Raw genomic sequence first — 24,802 nt, 5'->3', positions numbered from 1 at the left:
GATGTCTGTTTCTTTCTGTTCCAGGCTCCCAGAATGTTAGCTTCTCAGTATTTAACAAAGGAAAGTAAGTAACTGGGAGTAACCAAATTTATCTTCATCTTATATTATTCCTCTCTCCTTTTTCGTACTTTCTTTAACCTTTTATAACAGACAATTTCAAACATACATGAACAGAATGAAGTAATAAAACCCTGTGTAACCACTTGATTTCTTTTACTTGAGTGAATACAGTTGTGTTCTATGTATTCATCTTGAGAGAGTGTACATATTTTAATGTGGTGATGGTACAGAATTTTGGGAATTGCATCGTAAGCAATCTCATAATGCTGTACATTTAAAATGGTACTAGGTTTATGAAATACATTGTACCATTCCAGGAATTTTGAAAAGGAAAGGGTGCAAGTTTTATAGAGCTTTGGAAACATACATTTCTTTCTGTATGACTTACCTTATATTCTGTCACTATGTAATTTGGCTGGTGTTTTCCTTCAAAGTGCATTTTCTAGCTAATATTAATTTCAGTGTGATGCTGGTGACATGTTACCCAAAGCTACACAAGTCAAAGTATGTATTCTCTCTCTTTCCTTTGCTCTTTAATTTAGGAAGGAAGAAAACTAATATCTGTTGAATACCTACTATAGGCCAGCTCCATACCAGGCCCTTTCACATTCATCGTTCCATTTAATGCTTTTTGTACTCTGTGAAGTAGGTATTATTATTCTCATGCAATAATTTTCTAGATCAGAGTACACACTTTGCCCCCTAGTATTATTCTCTAGTCATCAAAGGGAGCTGGTGTCCAAACTGTACTAAAGTCCACTAGAGGTTGGTCCATGATCTTCCTTTCAGGCAGCCAATTTAAAAATGTGCAATTTCAGATGCTGTTTTCATTTAAAACACAATTTTGTCTTTTTTGAAGGTCAATGGTACATAAGAATGCATGGCGGATCAGTGCTAAACAGGAACTTTTCCTGTACCAGACATACTCAGGTACTATTTCCCTTCACCTTATACTACTCACTCCTTCCCTCACACCTCCCTGAAGGTTGGAACCCTCCTTCCCTTTCTTTTGGCTATTTCTCTGTTACCGTTAACACTTGAAGCTGTCCCTACAATCATGGATGACCTTTTGGTTTTGCATGAGAAATAGTTACTTGTATGAGCATCAGCTTTAGTTTTAATAAAAAGGCTTGATCATAGACTTCTATACAAAGTTTCTGGATATAGACTGGATAAAAGAAAGGGAAGCCATCCTTGTTCTATGTTCTGAAAAATAACACAAAAGAGGTAGCACTGAAAAATCCAAAAGCACATTTTTTTCAGTTACTTTAACATTGCACCTCTGAGCATTCATTCATTCAACAATGTATGAGTTTCTGATACTGACACTAAGCTATTGTGTTGCTATCTGATGAGTACACCTCCATACTAAAAAATAAAGCTGAACATTGGAAACTAGCGTGAAATTGTGAACTCAACTCAGTACAAGAAAATTGGCTACTAAAGAAGAGTACTTCGATTCGAGGCTTGAGTACAATCACAAAGCCACTGAAAAAGTGTCTGTGAGATAGTTTCAGGTTCCAGAGGCAGCGGAATCTACTTTTGTCAGAAGTACAAGAAATTTTGTAGGTCATGGGGCAAATGCCAGTTATTCCCCAGATAAGCTAATTCTGCAAAAGCTGAATTTTGACCCTTGTCTTTATCTTGTTTAAACAGTGTAATTAATCTCTTTTGGAGTAAGTTTGAAGAAGCACTTGAGATGATGGTGATAGTGATAATTTTATCATAGGAGAGGAAAGGATCAGAAAAAGCTAAATTCTTTGGGATATGTGACATATTCCCTAAGGGTTTTAAAGTAATCAGAAGGCAGCATGAAAGGACTGGGTATGAGGTGTGAGTGCACAGGGCTTGTAGGATGGAGAGGAGTGAAAGGGCACTGAAGACAGTGTAATTCATTCTTTTGCTTAGAGCAAATTGCAGACTCATATGGATAAACTGAGGCATAGCTTGGTGCATCCAAAACTGCTTCCTCCATAAATATAGCCTACTGTTGCGTGACTTGTAACTAGAGTCCTTGAGGTCAGGAGACAGATTTCCTAAGAAAGCATCATGGTTTGTAGGGATTTATGCTGATAGCCTGAGTGACTGCATTTCTCTTTCCTTCTAAATACTGATCCTGTGTATGTTATTATACATATTGTTATAGGGGAATCCTTTTCTTAGCATATACATTTTTAAATGACTATTACTGCAAAAATTCCGACTGTTGCTAGTCTTAGAAAGTTAAGGTAAGAAATAAATTGATAGTTTCTATTATTGTATTATTATCTGGGTCACATCCTTGTCTACAGTTGAATGCTTCTATTTTTTTTTTCTTGTAGAAATACTGTCTGTGTTTCCAGAAACCGGCAGTCTTGGGGGAGGCACAGACATCACAATTACAGGAGACTTCTTTGACACTCCTGCCCAGGTTACCGTTGCAGGTAATTAAGTTGAAATGACTGAAAATAGTTCCCAGTTTTAAATACTGTGGGAGATGATGTATCTCTTATGGCATGGAGAAGGTTGGGGGGAAGAATCTTTGTCTTTTCCCGCTCATTGTGCCACGCTGCTCTAGGGTATTTTACTTGTGTTTAGTTGAGACCAGGTGGGATCGCGCCCCTGCAGTTTTGCAAACATGTAACAGGAATAGGATGTATTGCAGACACACTCACAATTCGTGGGCAATTCCCTTTTGGGAGTGTGGAGTAGGGCAAAGCACAGCTGCCTCTTCACAGCTGCGACCTTCACGACAAAGGTCGAAAAGGCAGCCCCCACACTCTTCCTTAGCACTCTCTGTAAGGACAAGAAAGGGTGAGCTGGCAATTGCTGTGCACATTCTTCTGGAATGCTCCCATGGCAAACCCTTTTGAGGAAACTGGCTAGAAGCTTTTCTTCTGCCGACGGGGATACTCCTCTAGTTGGTGACACCAAAGATACAGAAAAATGTCCTAGCACTCTTATGTCACCCGTACCTTCCCAAGCTCAGCTGAGTGGTTCAGTACAACCTCAGTGAATGGCAATGCATTGCATTGCTTTCTTTTGTTTTATTTTAAGATGCTCTATGCTCTGCTGCTCTGCACTCTCCCTTTCCTGGCCTCCTTCGGTTGGGATGACAACCTTTGCTGTGCTTTGCATATTCAACCCTTTGCCTTAGAGTACGAGCCTGTCTGCTTCAGAGTTGGGTCTGTGGTCTTGTCAAATCTACATACACACGTCTATCTTTATCTCTATCTCTAAACTAATTGAAAAAATTCTCCTCAGGCATTCCATGTGATGTTAGACATGTGTCTCCCAGGAAGATTGAATGCACCACTAGGGCTCCAGGAGAAGGGGCAAGGCTCACCGCTCCTCAGGCAGGTAAGGCAGTCAGGGGGCTGTTCACTGGCCTCTGGCTACATTCTAAGCCTGAGGGGCCTGGAAGTAGAAATGAGAGTGTTTGCCTTCTGTCTCAGCTTTTGCCTGGTTAGCTCAGTGAGTTCTGGGTCCATGATACCGCTGTCAGGGCTCTTGTTTCTTAGCAGCTCTTTGCTTTATTCATATGCTCGGCGACATTCTGCACTTTTAGCCCCAGCCAGAGAGATGGCCAATGGGTTCAGTGGGGATCATAACTGTAATCAAGTCATTGTTATGGCTCCTAGCGGGAACCCCTGAACTGCCTCTTTCCATACTCTGGGTCAGCTGAATGCCCATTGTTTAAGAAGATGGAAGCACTAGAACGTACTCTTCTGTGCTTGTAAGGACAGCAGTAAACAAGGCCTGAGAATGGGGCAATATTAGGTACATTTAAATGTTGTTCCTTCTTCTCTGCAGCACCTGTCTGCTACTTTGAAATGTAGGGTTGTATTGTGACATTGCCCCCCGTTTGTGGCTTAGTGGGCACAAATAGAGAACATAAGGTTGCGGGTTCCATCAGTCCTCCTCTGTTTAAAGCTTCCACGTCGTGGCTGCAAATGTAAAGAACACCTCTGGAGCACTTTTCTGCTAAGCATTAGAACTGGAGGCTTTGGCGTAGTTAGGAACTCAGTGCAGTTGGCTGTCATGCAACCCGGAACCACAGGCTGCACGTCTGTATTCCCTATCTGCCCCACAGGACTGATTCATGCTTAAACTACAGCCAGTTTGCTGAACTCCAGAAGCTCAGCACTTACAAGGAAAGTAACTCAGCAGGGTGGAGAAACCTCTCTAAAGAAAGACCATTCAGGTGTGAAAATGCATGCAAAGCTTTGGCTTGAGCATTTTCCAGGTCCCAGATCTGCAGTTTTTACTCAGTGAAAACTCCCATCCAAGGAAAGAAAAACTACTGAAGCAAGTGATGGATCAAATGTGTTTTCTGTGTCAGGAAATAGAGAGCCGTCCCCTCTTTGAGCAGTTGCTGCTTTAACTACTTGGGTAATGGTAGGATAATTTCCTGAGTGCAGCTGTTTTTGAGAGGTAACAGTGTATTTATGAAGACGTTTGAAGTTTCTTCCATAGAAGTAGGGCAAATTATTATGTAAAGCAGCAGTTCTCAAAGGTCCCCAGGGGACATTTGGCAATGCCTGTTGGTTACAACTAGGATGGTGGTGGTGGTGCTACTGGACTCGTGGCTAGCGTCCAGAGGTGCCACTAAACATCTTTAGTGCACAGGACAGCCTCCATAATGGTTATCCAGCCCAAAATGTCAATAGTGCTGAGGTTGAGAAACCTCAAGTAATGTAGTAAAATATGCTGTGATTTTTCTGCTTACTCCTTATCTATTTCCCCTTTTAAGTATTAATGAGTAATAATAGTAGCAGTTAAAAATAATAATAATTACCCTAGCTATCCCTTAGTGAGTAGTTACTATATTTTGGTATCTTTGTATATATATTTCAAGCTCCTTTAGTCTTTTTTTTTTCTGCCAGAATTGTCAAGTTGACTTATTTTCCCCCCTAGCTTTATTGAGATATCACTGACATATAGCTCAATCTCCCTTAGTCTGTAGTGCACTATCTCTATTTATTATTGGCCTCATGCATGAGAAAATGAGGGAATTACGCAGTTTGCTCAAAGCTACACATCAGGTAAGTGGCAGAGCTGAAATTTGAACCCACAAATATGATTCCAGAGCTTTTACCCTCAGTCCAAGTTTGTATCCGTCATTGATTGCACATGTGCCTTTGGTCTCAGGGTTTGCTTAATATAAAACACAAATTAATAAGTACAACATCACTGAAAATGTCACATGATAGCTACATGTCATGTAATTTGTTCTATGTGCAGGTCCAAAAATTCAGGCCATGACATGTGAAAAATATAAGGATTGTCAACTTTCGGGGGCGGAAAAGGAGTTTTTATGACTAGAACTCTGAGGCTGAACTGGACCTTAAAAGATACTGAAGTCCATTCCTGAACAAGTCACAAGTACACACTCAATCACATTATCCCCTGTAACCACAACATTTGTCTGCTCTTTCATATTTTCTCCAGGACGTGGTGTTCTTCTCTAGACACTCCCAATAAAAAGGGCTCTCTGCTCCTCTCTGGTCTTCTGAAAATATTTCCCCTTACTGTTCCTTATCAAGTCTGTCTTTCCAAGAGGCCAAATCCTATACCTAGCAGTATTTTCTGCTTTCCGGAACATTTGTATTATATAGACACGCTCACATGACTTCTTCCTCTGTATCTCGGTTGACTCACCTTTCTAGATAGGAACTGAATCATCTTTACTCTGTTACCTGAAATAAAGTAGTTCCCTAATTTGGGGAGGATTGTTCTTTGATATTTATAAGGAATATGTGTCTTACAGGCAATCGAGGGCTTCTGTTTGAAGTTGGAGATGCTGCTGAGGGCTTGGACCTGACTGAAGTCACCCCTGGGTACAGGTGGCAGGTTGTCCCTAATGCCAGTTCTCCATTTGGATTTTGGTCAAAGGAAGGGCAAATTTTCAGGTACATTGTAGGAAAAGTGGGCATCCGTATCTAAAGCATCTATACTAGCTTAGGTGAGGCTAGGAGACAGATAAATAATCAATGAAATTTCCTGGGGAAAATTTATAACATCCACCAATTCAACAACAGTGGAGTCTGACCACTGTTCTCTACTGGTGTTTGTCATGCTGGTGTACCACAGGCCCTTTATAGATGGACATAAATTTTGATCAATAGGTAAATTTATATTTTCTACAACTTAGTTTACTATCTGCTTTGGAGATGACTATTATTTGGGACGCTGAGTCGAGTAGGCCAGGAGACTTAAAAGAGAGCAGGGTAAAACTTCTTGCAAATACATGGTTAAGAGGTGAAACTAACATCTGGCTGCTGCCAAAGCAAGATGCAAGCATTTGCCCATTGGTCATACGAGGGAGCAAAGGCTGGGTAACAAACAGTTCTGTTAGAATAACCACCGATAACCACCCAGTGCCGAAGGTGAACCCAGTGGCTGGTGTGTAGCAGGGGAAGATACGGGCTCTGTGAGACATTGGTTTTCGTAGAAGTGACTGCAATGTAATTATATTGTTTGGGGTATTTTAATCCCTTCAAGGACATTGCCAAAATTTCTAGTTCTTTAAAGTGGGCTCAAAAAATATTAAAAAATTAGAATTGCTTAGATATACTGTTTCTTTAGTGTACTCTCAGTGTAGATATACATGGATAGATCCTTTACTGTGTGACCTGTTACTCTTCTCAGAGAAGTTGGCCATGACCCCTGAGTGTGAATTCCAGCCATCCTGTGACTTCCAAGGATGTGGCCATTTTAAATGTCAATTCAATTGTGGACTAAGAGGCTTTGTTGCCTGTTCACGGAATTTCAGAAAATATTCTTGGTATTTATTGAGGTAGTTGAATTATTTTCTTAGCCATATCTGTCTCCAATACTAGGTCACTAGAATTTATAACAAATATTTAACAAATATGGTCTTATTTTTAAAATTGAAGAAGTAGGGAAGGAAATCGGTGAACAGAATAATCTCTATTGTGCTGAAAACCTTACTAACTAGGTATTTAACCACCAATACAGTGTTTAAAAGTGGCAATAATTTGTGGTCCTTTGTGGCACCCAGTAATGCCTCTTTATCATATTTTTTGAGGACCATCAGTAATGTTCAAAGGAAAATCTTTTCATTATATTCAGCGTGTGAGGGGTGTTAAGGAGAGTGTCAGACCACCTCAAACATTTTGACTGTATAGTACAACCTGTAGGGTATATCTCTATAACTGCCATTTTGAGGAGCCATAAACCAGATAGCAACTCTTTCCATTCTCTCTCATTCATTTCTTTAAAATTCAAAATTTTTAAATAAAGAAAAAACAACACAGAATATTTAGTGATAATATGATTATTACACTGATGGACCTTTAAGATAGTTATTTTCAAAAATATTTCAGAAAGTATTCTTGGCATATTGCGATAGTTTAATCATTTTGTTAGTCATATCTGTCTCCGATACTAGGTCACTAGAATTTATATTAAACATTTAAACAATAGAGTCTTACTTTTAAAATGATTCAAAAAGTTGCCTGCAATCTTCTTCAAAGTTACCAGTTACGTATTTTAATTTGAAATCGTTGACACATTCAATTGACTTTTCTCTATGGACCATAACATTTTTAATTGGAAAAAATACTCTCTGCAGGTGTTGAGGTATCTGGTAAGCACATTGTGTGTGTGTGTGTGTGTGTGTGTGTGTGTGTGTAATATCATTTAATTAGTAAACCCCCAAACAATTAAAAACTATTTGCTGACCACCTCCAATAAACGCAAGATGGTGTTCAGTATTGTGAGGGTTAAAAACCTAGAACAAGAAATCTAGAATTATCCTTGAAGAGTGACCAGCCTTGTCAGGCACATGAGCATCCAAAGAGCAAGCAAAACAGTGGGCACTGAAATTCCTGTGTATCCAAGTGTGTCTCCTGATCTTATTCAGTTCAACTGAAATGTATAGACTCATGACTAAGTCCCAGGCCCTCTAAGACACATTCCTTCATGAGCTACAACAACCGAGGAAATAGTTATAGACCTGGTTTGCAGATGGGGAACCATAGTTTCCGATAGGTAAAGTGGTGTTTCTAATATTGTACCATTATCAAGAGGCAGAACCAAACTCTGAATTTTTCTGATTTCAAGTCTAAGCCCGCCACATTATGGCACACATCCTTCTTTGCCCACAAGAATATGGTATTTTAAAAGGACACTCCAATATTCTGAAACTTCCCATGAAGAAACCCCATTTCTATGCAATTAATGTCTGTCATGAAGGAGAGGAAATAGATGCCTTTCTTGATTTCATTTGGGGCTATTTCAGGTCTGTCACTTTACTCCCTCCAAAAAGAACTGCACAATGTTGTCTAGAAGCCAAGTGAGGTTATATGGCAGGAAACATTCGGTAGTTTATGGTTATCCATGTACACTTACGGCTACCCACATGCTAAATGTAAAGTAGCTGAGGTCTGACATTCGCCGGAAGGGTGATCTAATATATCTCGTATTGTACCAAAGTGTTGGAGAGGAGACAATGCACAAGGGTTCTAGATCAAGTTAGGGCAAATTGTGATTGGTGATTTCTCTTTATTTCTAAGAGTAAAAACATTTTTTACTATTGACTGAATTCCTCCCATGGGCTGACTCTGTACTGGCTGTGTGCAGTTGGTGTTCTCAGCTAAGCCTCCAGACAGCCCCATGTTTCTGCTCCAACTTTCCTGAAGGTGACGTGACTGCAGGGGGAATGGTGGCCTGTGCGAAGAGATGGGTTGAGATATCAAGACGAGGCAGGTTCCATGGGAATAGCTGTTTCCAGAGTATGTACTCTGGCCAATCACATGGCACAAGAGTAAAGTGTTTCTTTCTCATTACCATAAAGAAAAACAAAGTACAAGGGCAACCATTCATTGGGTGAGTGATTCAGGCCTTGGTTGCACTTGCTTGATTACTTTCCTCTGCTTTACAGAGCACGACTCAGTGGGTTCTTTGTGGCCCCAGAGACCAATAATTACACTTTCTGGATCCAGGCAGACAGCCAAGCTTCCCTGTATTTCAGTCGATCAGAAGATCCAAGGACCAAGGTATTCACCTTCTTCTCATTTTCTTTTTCTTTGTTCCCAGTCTTTCACTCCTGAGGAAAGAATCAGAACTAAAGCTTGCATGTGTACTAATAGTTGTAACACCCCCTTAGGCAACCGGGAATTTTAATATATGTTTTTAGTGGGGGGAGGTTTTTTTTTTCCAATTCAAACATTTTTAAAATTGAGATATAATTGACATGCTTTTAATTGTTGAAAAAGGATTTTGCTGAATGTGTTGGCACCTACTGTTTATTGAGCACCTACTATAAGCCATGCATTATGCTACATCTTTTATGTACCTTGTCTCTATAATCTTCACAGTATCTTTGTGAGCTAGGTATGTTTATCTCCATTTTCCAGATAAGGAAATTGAGATTTAGAAGGACTATATGGCTTATCCAGGGACACTTGGATAATAAGAGATATATTTAGGATTCAAACTCAGATATGTCTGACTCTAAAACTTGTGCCTTTTCCACTAATTTGGGGTAGGGATGTAGTCAGTCTTATGTAGAAATTTCCTGATCAGTTTTGAAGGATAAGAAAAGATGCTTTTAACAAACAGTCAAATTTTACTAGTGTCATTGACAAAGAGCCACAGTAGTTTTTCTCAAATTATTAATATGCTTCTATGAAACTTTTTCGGTAGTTGGCTAGAGAAACGTCATAGATTTTGATATGATCAAGTCATTTTACAATTCTCAGAGGGCTTAATATGACTTTATCTACAGCGTCATGGCAACCTAGGGTTTCAGGTTGGCTCTTCCTTCTCCGAACATGGCCCATCCAGCCTCACATGAATACTATTCAATTGAGAAAAAGAGAAAGAGAGAATGAGGGGTAGAGAGGCATAAACAACCATAGGCCCTAGTATGACTGGGCTAACTTGTTGGAAAAGGCAGATCAGCCCCTAAGTCCTTTGTTAATAGCTGTCTAGACATGCGCTGTCTGAGAAAGAGAGGCCCAGAAGCTTCAGAGTGTTGATCGTGATATTTTTTGGAGTGCAGGTAAAGGTGGCCTCCAGCAAGGTGGGCACTGCCGACTGGTTTGACTCCTGGGAGCAGAATGGGAATGAAGGGACCTGGCAACAGAAGAGCCCCAAGTTGGAGCTATTTGGTGGAGCCAGGTACTACCTGGAGGCAGAGCACCGTGGGACAGCCCCCAGCAGGGGGATGACACTCGGTGTCCAGATCCATAACACCTGGCTCAATCCCGGCGTGGTCAGCACTTACTTTCGGGAGAAGCATCAGATCCGAATCAGTGCTCAGAGACTTCCGGAAATCCAGGTCTGCGTCTCTTCCCAGTCCCATGGGGTTAGGTTCAAGGGCCAAGTTCTGGAAGGAATATAGTCTTGCCTAGTGGAAGCATCACGGGCTGGAAGCCAGAAGATTTGAGCTGTAGTTATAACTCTGCTGCCAAAGAAATAGGCTATCTATCCAATAGGGTTGTGAGGACGTTTGAAAAAAAAAAAAAATGCAAGGTCTTATTATTGAGATGACCTTACTCATGTACTTAGTTTCAGGAATTTAAGTTCCAGGTAAATACTATTTTGGAAACATACTCCCCAGAGAAGAGATAAAGTCCTCCAAACACTCATACCCATGCGTGCATGCTCGAGCATGTACACACTAAATTCCATAGCTTTTTGATTAATTCAGGTCCTATTTCCCCATATGCTGTATTTTCTAAGTCTACTTTGTAGAAGTTAAGAACTTTGGGTCTCTCAGTTATGCCCCATATTTTTGTTGGACAATTTTGATGTGCTTTTTGTTCACTTTTTGGTGTACAAGGTTGAGTCATTATGGACTGCCTTTTGAAGCTTATTGTCAAACAGAAAAACACGTACACAAATGACCATAGAACAAAGTAGAAAATAACAAGTGACATAAGAGATTAAAAATAACAAGTGATTTAAGATGATAGGTCTTACTCCATAACAAACGTATAATGTGCCCAGCAGGGAATATACTGGAAGGAAAGCAGAGATTGAAGAAGCCTCTGAGAGAGTGTGGCATCACGCTATGTGGCTGCTTCTGCTTGCCAGGCCACCCCTGGGTGAGAGTACGTGGTGAGAAGGGCTGAAAGTGGGTCATTCAGTGACAACATTAAAGTCTCACACTCTAAAGAAAAGGAGTGGGGCATGGATACACAGGCAGACAGACGTGTCTATTATTCTAAGAAAAGTTTTCATTAGGTGATGCCACTTGTGTTCTCCAGCTATTTCTAGATGGTAGTGAGTTAAAAAAAAAAAAGGAAATTACAATAAAAAGAAAATAGCAAGCTGAGGAAGTATGTCCTGTGTTCCTAAACTGTCTCTCTGGCTTAATTAGCACACATCATGTAGTCCTGTCCCTCTTAACTTTTTAGATGTTGATTGTGTCTGGAAGAGGGAACTTCTTCCTTACCTGGGACAATGTCTCGAGTCAGCCAATACCCACAAATGCTACAGCACATCAGGTGGGAACCTCCTTCAAATAATGAGAGTTGGGGGAACTAGGGGTAGTCTTTATCCCCACTGTACAAACTCCTAGAATTTTTTCTTTTTAACAGATTCAAACAGCCATTGAGGAATTACTTGCAGTCAAATGCCAGCTGGAACCCCTTTCAGCTAACATCCTACTCCGGCTTGGATTCGAACAAGGTGCTTGCCATGGTTTGACAAATTCTGGCCTCTCTCTCTCTCTCTCTCTCTCTCTCTCTCTCTCTCTCTCTCTCTCTCTCTCTCTCTCTCATCTGTAAATGGGAACAATTTTCATTTCCTCTCCAAGGTGCTGATAGAGTCGAACAAAGATATGGACCCTGGATTTGGACACTGAGTGGCCAGGGAGTGGCTACGTGCTTGGGAGGGAGCTGCTTGCCGTGGGTATTACAGAAATAAAAGGCATCCCTCCCGAGCTCTCAGGTGGAGCAAAGTTAGAAACCCAGGATGCTGGGGAGTTAGGGTTAAGGAACTGTGTCTCATGCCACGCAACGGGAAAAGGGCAAAAGATATAGGTGGAAAACAGCAAAGCAGTACAAATCTTGTTTGATTCAAATGGCATCTTGAATAAAGGAATTATTACATAAAACAGTAGTCCTAAATTGTAAAAATGTAAGGGTATGTTCTTAAAATAGTGACATGAGCTAAGTTATAGTTGATGCTCCTTGTCTTTTGGCTTCTCAACAGCTTTTCGTGTCATGGTACACATAGGAAATAGTAATAGATTATCCCCTCTTATCCGAGGGGGATACGTTCCAAAACCTCTAGTGAGTGCGTGAAACCTCAGACAGTACTGAACCCCACACATACCATGTTTTTTTCTATATATACAAACCAGTGATAAAATATAATTTATAAATTAAGCACGGGAAGAGCTTCACAATAGCAATAATAAAATAGAACAATATACTGTAATAAACAGTATGTTATGCTCTCTTTCTCTCTCTCAAAATATCTTATTGTACTCCACTCACCCTTCTTTTTGTCATGATGCAAGGTGATAAAATGCCTACGTGATGAGAGTTGAGGTGGATTATGTATGGATTGTGACATAATGTTAGGCTGCTATTGACTGTATTGGTACTTAAACACTTTACAGCTTCTCTTTGGTATACCTGACTTGCCACTATCACTACTCTTGTGCTTTGGGGCCAGTAGTAAGTAAAGGTTCCTTTAACACAAGCACTGCTGCTACTGCTATAGTCAATCTGATAACCAGACGGCTGCCATGTGACTAGTGGGTGGGGAATGTCTAGAAGGGGGACAGAGATGATCCATCTCTTGCGAGAGACAGTGCAAGTTTTCCTCACGCTACTCAGAAGATTGCATAATTTAAAACAGTGAATTATTTATCTCTGGAATTTTCCATTTAATATTTTCGGACTATGGTTGACCACTGTTAACTGAAACTGGGGAAAGTGAAACCGTGGTAAGGAGGACTACTGTATATTTTCAATGCTCTAGGGTGAGCACAATATATTTTTCATAGCTGGAGCCTTCAAACTGGGGGCTGCCAGGTACCCAAGCCCTACCCAGCTGGCCCAACAGCTGGGGGGCCAATATCCCAGTGAATCCATAACCCATTCCCCTCACACATTTTGGGAAGCTCTGTCTGTTTAACATCTACACCTGTCTTCCTATATTATCTGAACTGCCTCCAGGCCCAGAAGGTTCCAGCTTTGATGGTGCTCTCACCAGTGGGACAGAGCCCTTCTGTGGGAGGTTCAGCCTCTATCAGCCTCGACACCTTGTCCTAACACCCCCGGCTGCCCAGAAGGGCTACCGGCTGGATCAGTACACACACGTAAGTAGCAGCCCTCATGCTTCTGGGTGAGGGGGTAGGGAGGGACTCGTGTTACTCTGGGGTTGAGACTAAAGCAACAGAAGCACAAGGGAATGATAGTTGTGATGTGTCCAAGGAGTTTCTGGCCGAGGTTCTAAGTTTCTGAACTGCTCTTGCAGGTGTGAACAAATACCTCCAGTCCTCCATTAGCTACTTGTTATGTGGCAATGCCTTTGTATTGGCTGTGAGACCTATGGGAGCTTTCACGTGCTCTAGTATTTTCTTTGCTCTCTAGGTATGAGCGCAGACTCCATTTAGACTATCTGGTTTTGAATTCTGATCCTACACCCTGTGTGCTCTCAGTGTCTTATTTTAGTTTACTCCTCTGAAAATGGGTAATAATATTGCCTACCTCTCAGGATTTTGGTGAAGACTAAATGAGATAATCTAGTAAAGTGCTTGTGCCGTGGTTAGGACTCAGTTAAGGCTAATTGTTGTTATTTATTATAGTTATTGTTATTATTATTATTGATGGATTGACTGACACATTCCTTGAATCCCTCTTGTATCTTTTGTGTCAATAGCTGTGCCATCTTTCATATAAGAGTGCAGCTCATTTGCCCTTCTGGCACCAGAGGGAGCCTTGCTGGGGTGGCTGAGTTCATAGCAGTGCTTTCAAGTCCTTTCCTAGTCAAATGGCAGTGGGAGCCAGGACTAAATGGTTTACATCAGGCAACCACCTATCTCCCAGATTTTCCTCTATAGCAGAGGCTCTCAATGGGGATGATTTTACCTCCTAGGGGAGAGTTGGCAATTTATGGAGACAGTTTTCATTGTCACACTCGGGAAGTGCTACTGGCATCCACTGGGTAGGTTCCAGGATGTTGCTAAATGTCCTACAAGGCACAGAATAGCCCCCTCTCAGGAAAAAAATTATCTAATCTAAAATGTCAGTAGTGCTGAAGTCAAAAAAATCCTGCTCTAAAGTCTTCTTGAGCCAAATAATTTTACTTAAGTCAGAGTTAGGAACCAGAGATGCTGGGGACGTAGAGTTAAGGCGCCGAGTCTCAGAGAGGTTCAGTGGCTTGCTCAAGGTTGCACAGGTAACTGGGTCAGAATAGGGGCTTTCTAAAATGTCATTGCCAAGCACAGTGCTAGGCATTTCATAACTCTCTTTTGGACAAATAACAATTCACTCTAAACGATTTGTCTCTCTAGCTAGACTGGTCAGCTCTGGGAGAGCGGGGGCAGGCTGAGTCTCACAGCAGGAAGCAGGGTCCTAGGGAGGTGAGTTCTCCTCACCACGCATTGCCCGATGAATGGCTGCTTCTTGCACTCAGAGAGCTGAGGCACTTATTTGGTGTCCATAGCTGTGCGCTGCATATAAAGGCTCCGTGAATAACATCCTGAAGGTGACCGTGTCCTTCACAACAGATCTTCACAGCATCGTTAAGAAGAACATCACCTGTAACTGGAGTCTCATGGGGACCAGTCCCGAAAGGTAGCTAATCTGTGGGGAGGTTTGGTGGGAATTCTGCCAGCTGGGATGATTAGCTCTCTTGGGGACAGTGGCTCACCTAAGGTACTATCTCTTATATTTGGGCCTCCGATACTAACTTGGGGCTCTGAACACAGATGAGAAAAATTGGAGCCCAGAGACGTTTGATTTAAGAATAGTTAGTTGTTAGGAACGTAATAGTTCCTAGAAGGAATCTGACATTTCTCATTGGGCTAGAGTCATGGAACGTCATATTGGGAAGAGATTTGAGAGAACATTCCTGACATTACAGGTGAGAAAATGAGGGCCAAGAGAATTTGTGATTCACCAAAAATTCATCCCGTGAGTGAACAAAGACTCTGGAATAAAATTCAAGCATCTCGATTCCTTGATTCAGTGCTCTTTCCACATATCTCTTCTGGGTTTTGTAAATGGTTTTTAACCTAAATGAGTCCAGTAATATCCAAGAGTATTAATCTTCTCCATCATTAAATACCAATGTGTGATCTGCTTAAGACACACAATTATATTGTAATTTAAAAATGCCACTGACATTGAGTGTCAAGAATGAATAATTCACTACTGTGATGTCACAAGCTGAGCTGAGCCTGTCTTGGGTGTTTGTACCCATGGCACACAGGACTGTTTGGGTGCAGGGCTTCATGGAACCTTTGTCCTGACCACACAGCCCTCAGGCCCCCAGATTTGAGAACTAGGGCTCTAGCGCAGATACACAGGCACAGGTCCATTTCCTCTGTGCGCTTGTTTTTCAGCTGGCAGTTCACTTGCACTGACCTCTGGAAGACTTGCGTGCGTCGTTCTGCGTCTCTCCAGATGCCTGTGGCAAACTCCCCAGTGCTGGTTCATCGGGTTGACCTCCTCCCACTGGCTCAGGAGACTGGCGTGTTCTATGTGGATGAAATTATTATTGCAAACACAAACCTAACAGGTGATCAGCCAATCCACTCTCCTCCATGGACCTGTCCATCAAATGCCGACCTTAAACTTTTCTGCTCGGGGCTGATGTGTTTTAATTGGAGAGAGAAGAGGTGATTCTCCATCTTGCCTGCCTTGGTTCTATTAGGTTGGGGCAAGAGTAATTACAGTTTTTGCAGTTATTTTTAACCTTTTAAATTGCAATTACTTTTGCACCAACCTGATAGAAAGAAGATGTTGTTAGGATTGTGTGCCCTTGGCTTCTATAACTCTCTAGCTAGTTCCCCCACCCCCTTTTTTTCCTATTCACTGATATGCTTGCTCTTGCTTCTGGTACCTGTGCTCTTACCCTGATTTTACCACTTCCTCACTGAGAAGCCTTGGTTTCCTCATCCATAAAATGGGCATATTGAGGTCCCTACCCCATTGGATTACTGCAAAGATTAACTGAAATATAATGTAAAGTGCTCATCACAGGTCCTGACCATAGTAAGTACTCAATAAATATAAGCAATTATTATTACTATTAACATTATTATTGCTGTTTGGCCAGCAGGATTTCTCCACTTCTCCATCCGGTAATATCTGGCATACAAAATACTGGAAGAATTCAGCAATGTCTAGCCATGTAAATGGGCTAAAGCTCTGATTTACGAGACAGACTCAGTGAGAGTTGGAGGGTAACCATATCCTCATGAAAATAGCCTCGTCCTTCTTTCTTCCCGTCCAGATTCCTCCCATTCATCTTTTAGAGCTCGGACCTGGCCCCTTTCTCTACCAAGTCCCTTGACCTTATTTAGGCACAGCGATCTCACTGGGCTTTGCTTGTCCACAGGTGTCAGGGACAACGTGCTCATCAGAAGTCCTTCTGAGGCTGGCCACGGATGATGCACACCCAAAGGGGGGGGTGCGGGGTGGGGGAGCCCGTGGCCAAGACAGATGGCGCCCTTTGCTCCCAGGGCCTCCAGGCTTCTGACTTCTGTTCGCTTTCCCTTTGCTGTCAAATTGTTGTGACTGTGGGGCTCAGCTTTACTGCTTTAAGCAGTCTCTCCCCGCCCCCACCCCGGGAGAAAAGGAGGAAGCAGTCATTTACATTTTGATTTACAAAATGCACCTTTTCAGTGTTTTGCCTGTAAAATTGCAGAGCTGAGGGCAAGGTAGCTTGAGGGTGGGTGGCAAGAGGATTCTCTTTTAGCCCTGAAATCACATCATATTTGAATTTATCAAAATTTTGTCTCTTATCTGTTTCAGTGGTTTAAGTGTTTTGGGGGCGTCTGGGTCAGACCGAGTCACTGCTTGTTTTAAACCCTGTGCATGTTCTGGCACATTTAGAAAATAATATTCAAAAGGTATCCTAGGTAACCGCCTGAATTTCTTGGTGCCTAAGATACCACCAGGCTGGGCCCTTTGATGACATCCCCCAAGTGCTGCCCAGATTCCAGGAGGGCTGAGGGTATCAATATTTTATACATTTGAACCTACTGATTGCAAAACTCAGGGCTAGATAATAGGTGCCTTTTACCGTCTCACTCTTCTCCCTTAAGTGCCATGTTATACCTCCAAACCCTCGAAGCCCAGGATCCAGAGCTCTCTCTCTCATTGTCCTCACTTCTTTGCCACCAAATGCTCCAGTATTTGGAACCACCTAGGGCTGATGTGAGGAGGGAAGCAGAGAGGGAGAGGGCAGGGACAAGATAGAAGACTGAAGGTGGCTTGGGTAAAACCATCTGTTTCCTGATTTGTCTAGTTACCCTGCTGGCAACAGTTTTGCTTTGAGGATTATATAATAGCAACATAAACTCAACCCAATTGGGCTCAATAGTCATAGTTAATTGTCTGACATTTATCTGATCAATTTAACCCTTGATTATATTCTCCCACCTAATGTCCTTTATGGAAATTCTTATCTAGTGGTAGCTACCGTTTATTTCTCCTTCACTTCTCAGAATCCCATAAGATGGTCCTGTTATCCCCACACGATAGATGAGGAAACCAAAGCTGAAAGGGGCTGAGTATCTTGCCCCAAATGCCACAGATGGGACGTGGGGGTGATTGGAACCTAGAGATTGTTGATACCAAACCCTCAATGACTTCAGGCCCAGATGAGTGAATAAACATTTATTGAGCACCTACACTGTGCCTGGTGCTGTGCTAAGTAAGCGTGGGACATGCAAAGGTGCTGCCTCTAAGCTGTTTACTCTCGATTGTACAGTCTTGGGGAAGAAGCTGTGTGTTACACAGTGCCTAGTAGGAGGGAAAGAGGATATATATTTTGTTTTTTTTATAATTTATTTTTAAAAAATTTATTGGGGTGACAATTGTTAGTAAAATTACATAGATTTCAGGTGTACAATTCTGTATTACATCATCCATAAATCCCATTGTGTGTTCACCACCCAGAGTCAGGAAAGGGGATATTAAAATATATATTGTGCTGGTCATTTAAATCTGCCATCTCACTAAACTCTTCGTGCTATGCAGATTAGTAGATATCATAATTTCCATTTTACACGTGAGAAAATGTCTTAGAGAGGTTATGTTGATTAACCAAATGGTAGTCCAATAGAAGTAGAAAATCAAGATTTGAACAGGGGTCTGTCTTAAAGCTTGCACTTTTTCTGCACATGTGCTGACTCCATGCTGTGGATAAACAGTAAGTACCCCCAGTCAGTGCCTCGCCTCGTGCGATCCGTGTTTCTAAGGAGCATCAGCTGTACTGGAGCTGCCAGGGGCCTTGGGGAGAAAAACGGAAGAAAGGGTGGCCATCCACACTAACAGATTATCGGTGTAAGGGGTCCTCCTATGGAATAGGGAGTGATGTTTGTCTGTCTTCAGGCTTATTGAACTTTGCTGTAGAATTAAACTTTGTCTCCTCATACCATGACCTTGCATTTCCTTATTGGTCCTAAACTTCTGCCTCCTCTAGCTTTGCTCTTTATGGCAGCAGATGGTAGGAATCTCAGCTTGAAGTGTGTGCTGAGATCTAAGAAACTCAGCTTCTCCAGCTGGGCCTTTCCACATAAGAGTTCTTCCATCTTGAGTTACTTGATAATAATTTCCTCATTGGTCTCCCTAGTTTCTCAGGCTGATTCTGGAACAGCTCGCCCAGGCAGGAATCTGGTGGAATTGCTCTCTGTGGTGGGATCCCCTCCAGTCTACAATGTCACCTCCTGGTTGGCAGGGTGTGGCGTGGAACTCCCACTCATCACCGCAAGGTAGGGAGCTGTCGTTGCTCACCTGCCCCTCCTTAGAAGTGTGTGTGTGTGTGTGTGCGTGTGTGTGTGTGTGTGTGTGTGTGAGAGAGAGAGAGAGAGAGAGAGCGCTACTTAAAGCAGGAAAGTTGAGCTCCTTAGTCAGAGCGATTTGGCTTGAAAGAACACAGAGGTGGGACTTTTATCAGGAAAACTACCTGTCTTATTGCTTAAAGCAATGGTTCTCAATCTTAAGAATGCTGTACCAGACACTTGGGGGTCTTGTTAAAACAAAAATTCCTGGGCCCTAACCACACCTTCTTTAATTCAGTAGGTTTGGGGCCGGGCCTGAGAAGTGGCATTTTTAATGAGTTCCCAAGTAATGCTGATTCTACTTCTCTGGGAGCTACACTTCGAGAACCAGTTCCTAGTAAATTTGTTTAAAAGTAATTGTATTTTTATGCTGTTCAGAGGTTCACATTACCACCATTTTCTGTTCGCTCCTCTCCTTCCATTCCCCATATACTAATCTTATTGGAATTCTTTGAGGAGAAATGAAATAGTCCACGGAACAAAAATAGCTATTTCTAAGAACTCACCACCAGATGGCACTAGAGCCCCATAAACGTTGCTCCTTTAACAGTCTAACCTTCTAGCCACAGTTTACAAAGCAGTAACTAAAGATCAGGCTCTTCCAAGCTCCTGAAACAGTTGTAATATGCTCTAATTTGTTCTTTTCATTTTGAACGAAAACCCCAGTAGGATGGGAAGAACTGAGATGCTCTACTTTTAAAATTTCTTTTTTTCCCCCCATCTTTAAACATGTTCCCAAATTAGTTTTCATACTTACACCATGTTTGAGATGGTATATTAAAGGCAGGCTCAGAAAGCTTGAATTTGTGCTCCACTTTCCTTGACTTATGTTCCATGGTCCTCTGGTCAGGAAAGATGCAAAAAGCAATCGAGAGAATGCAGGAGTGATATGGCTTCCGTGGTGGAGTGGGAGCTGCCAGAGTAGCTGGGCTGCAGTCCTGTGCTCCAAATGTCAAAGTTATTAGCTGTGAAATGAGAGAGGCTAATTTAGGTTACTCTGAACAGGTCCACCCTTAGAGTGGTCCTTCCTCTCTGAGTTTTACTCAAGTCCCTTAGCTCTTTCTGGAAGCCTCTAGCCTAAGCAAGACGGGACAAACTTCAGACTGGCCTGTCCTAAATTCATCCCACAACACAGATAGTATCACTGTCTAACTGCTTCTGTACAGTTGTATGTATGCATATCAATATGTAGTACTTAAATAATGTTATCGATAGAAAGCAGGTATATTCATTGTTGAAAACTTAGAAAATTAAAAAAAAAACACTTAGAAGAAGATAAAAATCACTCATACTCCCCGTGCTCAGATAACTTCTATTAATATATTGTAATATATTGGATCCATATTCTAACTGCCTTCCCCCCCCCCCGGCAGGTTTCGTATATATCTATACATGTATATATTTATTTTTAAACCTCATATTAGAACCATACATTACACACTGTATTTGTAACATACCCTTTTCACCTCATGGTAAAACTAGAATATTTCCCATTTCATTAAACATTCTTCTAAAATAATGGTTTTTAATGGCTGAGTGGTATTCCATCTCACGGTGTGTCACAATTTATTTGACTCATTTATTGTACTAAAAGCAAGAATTGGCAGTCAGTGTGTTTATACACCAGTATTAGATAAGAACTTAGCTAGATGGCATAGCCTGTGTTTCAGCTGGAGATACTGAGTAGGGAAGTAAGTATCTGTGAAACAGACCCCAACTTTTCATTTGACTATGAAAATGGAGTAAGAGAATACCAAGTTCTCCTTCCACTCTGTACTTCAGCAGTGGAGCCGTGGAGGCCAGTGTCATCACTCTTCACTCTGGGCCCCTGTGCTCCTAGGATGAGCGAAAGGGAAGGATGGAACACTCTTAAAGAATAGTGATTTTTACACTACACTTTTTCTGCTGCGATGGGAGAGGGGCACCCAATATTTGGGAGTTCAAGCTCATGGTGGGGAAAAATGGGAGACTACCTGGTCTTTGAGATGGACCTATGTTCTGCCTGGGAGGCATTCTGAACAGTTACTGTGGTTAATGCTTTGTTTTCCATATGCCACAGTTCTGTGCCCACTGAAGGAACAGAAGAAGGATCTGGGGTGGTCCAGGTGACAACACAGAGACTACAGAGAACAAGCCCACCTTTAGGAGGACACTTTCGCATCCAACTTTCTAATACAGTGATTCCTGGTAAAGGGGTGCAACATTTCTCATTTTCATTTTAAGGGGCATTTCCAGGCAAGCAACATCCTATGAGATTGTCAGGCAGGGTGACAGTCTTAAAGCTTTTTTATTTTTCCATGTCTGACAATGACCTCATTAAAATGAAAGATCTGGACAATAACAATAACATATCATTGTTAATATGATCCCAACCTTTAAGTTTTTAGATGTGGAAACTAAGTGGATTAGCGTACTGGGGCTGTCAAAACAAATGACCACAAACTTGGTGGCTTAAAACAACACAAATTTATTCTCGAACAGTCTAGAGGCCACAAGTCCAAAATCAAGTTGTCGGCAGCGCAACCCTTCCTCTGAAGGCTCATGAGGAAAATCTGTTTCCTGCCTCTTCTGGCATCTGGTGGCTGCCAGCATTCCTTGGCTGTGGCCACATCACTCCAACCTCTGCCTTCATGGTCACATCGTCTCTTCGTCTTCTGTCTCAAAACGCTTTCTGCCTCTCTCATGAGGATGCATCTGATTGCATTTAGGGCCCACCTGGATATTCCAGGATAAACTACTCAAGATCCTTAACCACATCTTTCGCTAGATATAAGGTAACATTAACTCTTTTGCCTTATAAGGTAATACCGGGGGTGCCAAAAAATGTATATAAGTGGACACGTTGGTCAATGTTGCTCAAGCAGTAGTTCACCGTAATCAGAAGTGTCTGGACGTTGATGGTAACCACTTTGAGCACCTCTTGTAATTGCAGAAGTCAAACATGACTTGTATTCATCGTTTGTTATCGGTCTATATTATTATAATTTTAATAGTTTTTTCCTTTCTTAAAATGTATATACATTTTTTTTGGCACCCTCTGTATTCATAGGTCCCAGGGATTAGGGCTCTGACATCTTTTTGAGGACCACCGTTCAGCCCTATACTGAATTTGCCCAAAGGTCATACAGATGGTTGTTGGCAAGGTCTAGATATAACCTTGGGTCTTTATTCTCAGGTCAGTCCTCTTCTGTTTAGAGGAGCTCAAGATGCATGGTAGCCATGGTTCTTCTGAATTAAATTCCATGGCGACACCCTATACTATTGAGGATTTTAGTGGTCATAACAAATGTAGAAAGAGCTTTCAGATATCATGAGAGTAGAATAGTTTCTAAATCTTTAATAACATACTCATTTCACAAAGGACAAGGAATATAAGTGATTATAATATGTTATTTAGTTGGTAAAATCATAGGGGAATCAGAAAAGAGGCTAGGGAGAACTCAAGAGTAGCTGTATAAAAATTGGTGCATGGTCCAAAAGTGTTCTGCCCTCACAAGCAGAAAGATGCTGAACTGGCAAAGAATCTTCTTGTGGGAGGAATTAGAGTGGTGGTTTTACTTAAAAGAGCAACTTAGGAAAAGTTGAAGGTCTGTAGGTTATTGGAGTCTATTGCTATTCACGTCTGACAAATGGATGAGTAAGTGCCAACAGTGCCCTGCTTTTGTCAAGTCCATCACTGTGCTGTTCTCCTTGGCATGAACAAGAGGGCTGCAGAGAGACTTCCTGGCACCACCTACTATTATTGATGCTCCTCACATCACCACCTGCAGTATAACGGGGGGCAAGGGTAGGGGAACACAGCCTTAACCAGGTCTGTTGAAGGGATGAAGGACAATCTGTTAAAAGGATGAGAATTTTGTTTGCATTTGGGAAATACAGTATTATTTTATTAACACTCCCAGAGAGTATGAGATTCAAGAAGAAGACTCTTAAGTAGGTAGAAGGCAACCTGGATCTTAACCTAAACCTGTCTCCCTTGGTTGGCAAGCTCCTTGGTCTCACTGGGTTTCATTTTCTTGATCTCTAAAGGAGGTGTTAGGATGCCCACATGACCCACCTCGCAGGGGCTATTGGGAATACCTAATGAAATGGAAACTTTTGGTAAAGCATGAAACAGTTCAAACATAAGCAGGACTTAAGTAGAGTGTTGTTATTTCCCTATGGGAATGTGGAATGGGGAAGCAGGTGGTTGGGCTTAAAGGAAATTCTAATAGAGAAACCGGAATGCCAGCATTCCTCAGCTGAGTAGGCTAAATTTTTATGGGTGTCAGCTGCTGTGGGGCTCCCCAATCTCTGTGAAAGGGGGCCAACTTTTCTCTGTTCACAGACCCAGTTAAATTTTCCAGGGAAAACCCAACATTTAATTAGACTTTCAGGCCTCACCAGGGTGTCTTGAGTTTATATTTTGAGTTGACAATTGAGACAGTTTTGTCTGAAATGACTGTGTTCTCTGCTTGCTATGAGATGTAATACCAATAAAAGACATCACAACAAAAAAAGTAAGCATTTACTTGTATTTGCCTTAGGAAAAATGGTTTTAACTGGGCTGGGGGTTCTCTTGAAACTATATTTAGAACTTGAGGGTTTCCTGCATATTTAGTAGGTATCTTGACATTTATTCTCTGTTATCTTCATGAGACCCTCTGAGGTGGAGTAATTTGTCTCGTATTTTCTATATCAAAACCTTCTCCCACAGATGTCCCTGTGCATATTTCAGCTAGTCACCTTCGCCAACTCTTACAGAACAATGCTGACGACTTTACTTCCAGGTACCTCAATGTCAGTGACTTCACCGTGATGGAGGATCTAAAGTCTTGCTATGAACATGTATGGACTATCTTCTGGTCCACCCAGGTTGGGGATTTGCCCAATTTCATCAGGGTATGTATAATATTCCTTTTGGTGGCATGGATTTTTTGCCTGGGAATAATTTTATTAAAAAAATCGGAATGATATGAATAAAAACTGTCATGAATTATTATTTTTGTTGGAATATTCAAGTAAGGGGGTTTAATGACCTTTCTGGAAGTGTTCAACACATTTTTGGATTTCATATCCCTGATAAGCAATTTGAACCCAACATCTCCTTTCCTAAAACTCAGGGTAGGTAGAGAAGTTGTTGGTCAGTGTCCATACAATAATTCTGCATCTGTTATTGGATAATTTAAGCAGATGTGATTGACTTAGATTGTCATGGAGGCAGATGGCACAGCAGAAGGAAGTTTAGAAAAGGATTTGCTGTCTTTGGATAATGACAAAACCAGATGCTTTTGCATATTTAGGGTTTTGAAAAATAATCTAATGATCACATAGCATTTGGTTATTATAAAATGAAATCCAAGATGGAATTTGATCTCTGTTATATGGCATTGTGGGTCATCTGGTTTTCAAATAAAATACATGGGTGGAAATGGAGGAAGGATGGGAGTCATCTCATAGCATTTGTTTTCTTACATTTTATTTTAATGGATTGCAAACATATAAAATAGGAAAGCACATAGAAACAAAAACATATGAAGACTTAGAGAGAAGATTAATATTTTGTGTGCCTTTTTGGGCAACTCTACTTGCAAATAAATATTTCTCTAATATATGGGGCTTTCATTAGCCATTACTTATGTTAGTTTTCTAGATTTTAATCACCTGTCATTCCATTTTCACTTTCTACTTATCTGATTATCTTAAACAGAATGTGAAAAGACCCTTTATCATTTGTTTTAATCAAGATTAGACTTCTATTTCAAGAACTCACTACAGAAT

General features: G+C 41.4%; 1 protein-coding gene across 7 annotated transcripts in view; it reads left to right on the top strand.

Annotated features, from left to right (window-relative positions):
- Positions 1-24,802, top strand: part of PKHD1 (PKHD1 ciliary IPT domain containing fibrocystin/polyductin) — a 433,016-nt gene that overhangs the window by 19,177 nt on the left and 389,037 nt on the right. For all 7 annotated transcript variants that reach the window (XM_019734773.2, XM_074333064.1, XM_074333066.1 and 4 more), the window contains 15 exons: positions 25-64; positions 920-990; positions 2,382-2,483; positions 3,304-3,399; positions 5,810-5,951; positions 8,948-9,062; positions 10,070-10,348; positions 11,430-11,519; positions 11,613-11,703; positions 13,203-13,345; positions 14,695-14,825; positions 15,596-15,771; positions 18,835-18,973; positions 21,102-21,229; positions 23,739-23,923. In XM_019734773.2, coding sequence (XP_019590332.2) covers positions 25-64; positions 920-990; positions 2,382-2,483; positions 3,304-3,399; positions 5,810-5,951; positions 8,948-9,062; positions 10,070-10,348; positions 11,430-11,519; positions 11,613-11,703; positions 13,203-13,345; positions 14,695-14,825; positions 15,596-15,771; positions 18,835-18,973; positions 21,102-21,229; positions 23,739-23,923 — 1,928 coding nt within the window. The remainder of the gene's footprint in view (positions 1-24; positions 65-919; positions 991-2,381; positions 2,484-3,303; positions 3,400-5,809; positions 5,952-8,947; positions 9,063-10,069; positions 10,349-11,429; positions 11,520-11,612; positions 11,704-13,202; positions 13,346-14,694; positions 14,826-15,595; positions 15,772-18,834; positions 18,974-21,101; positions 21,230-23,738; positions 23,924-24,802) is intronic.

Source organism: Rhinolophus sinicus, linkage group LG05, assembly GCF_036562045.2.
Source record: "Rhinolophus sinicus isolate RSC01 linkage group LG05, ASM3656204v1, whole genome shotgun sequence".
Lineage (NCBI taxonomy): Eukaryota > Metazoa > Chordata > Mammalia > Chiroptera > Rhinolophidae > Rhinolophus > Rhinolophus sinicus.
Note: the sequence above shows the minus strand (reverse complement) of the source record. Positions and strands in the feature narration are given on the sequence as shown.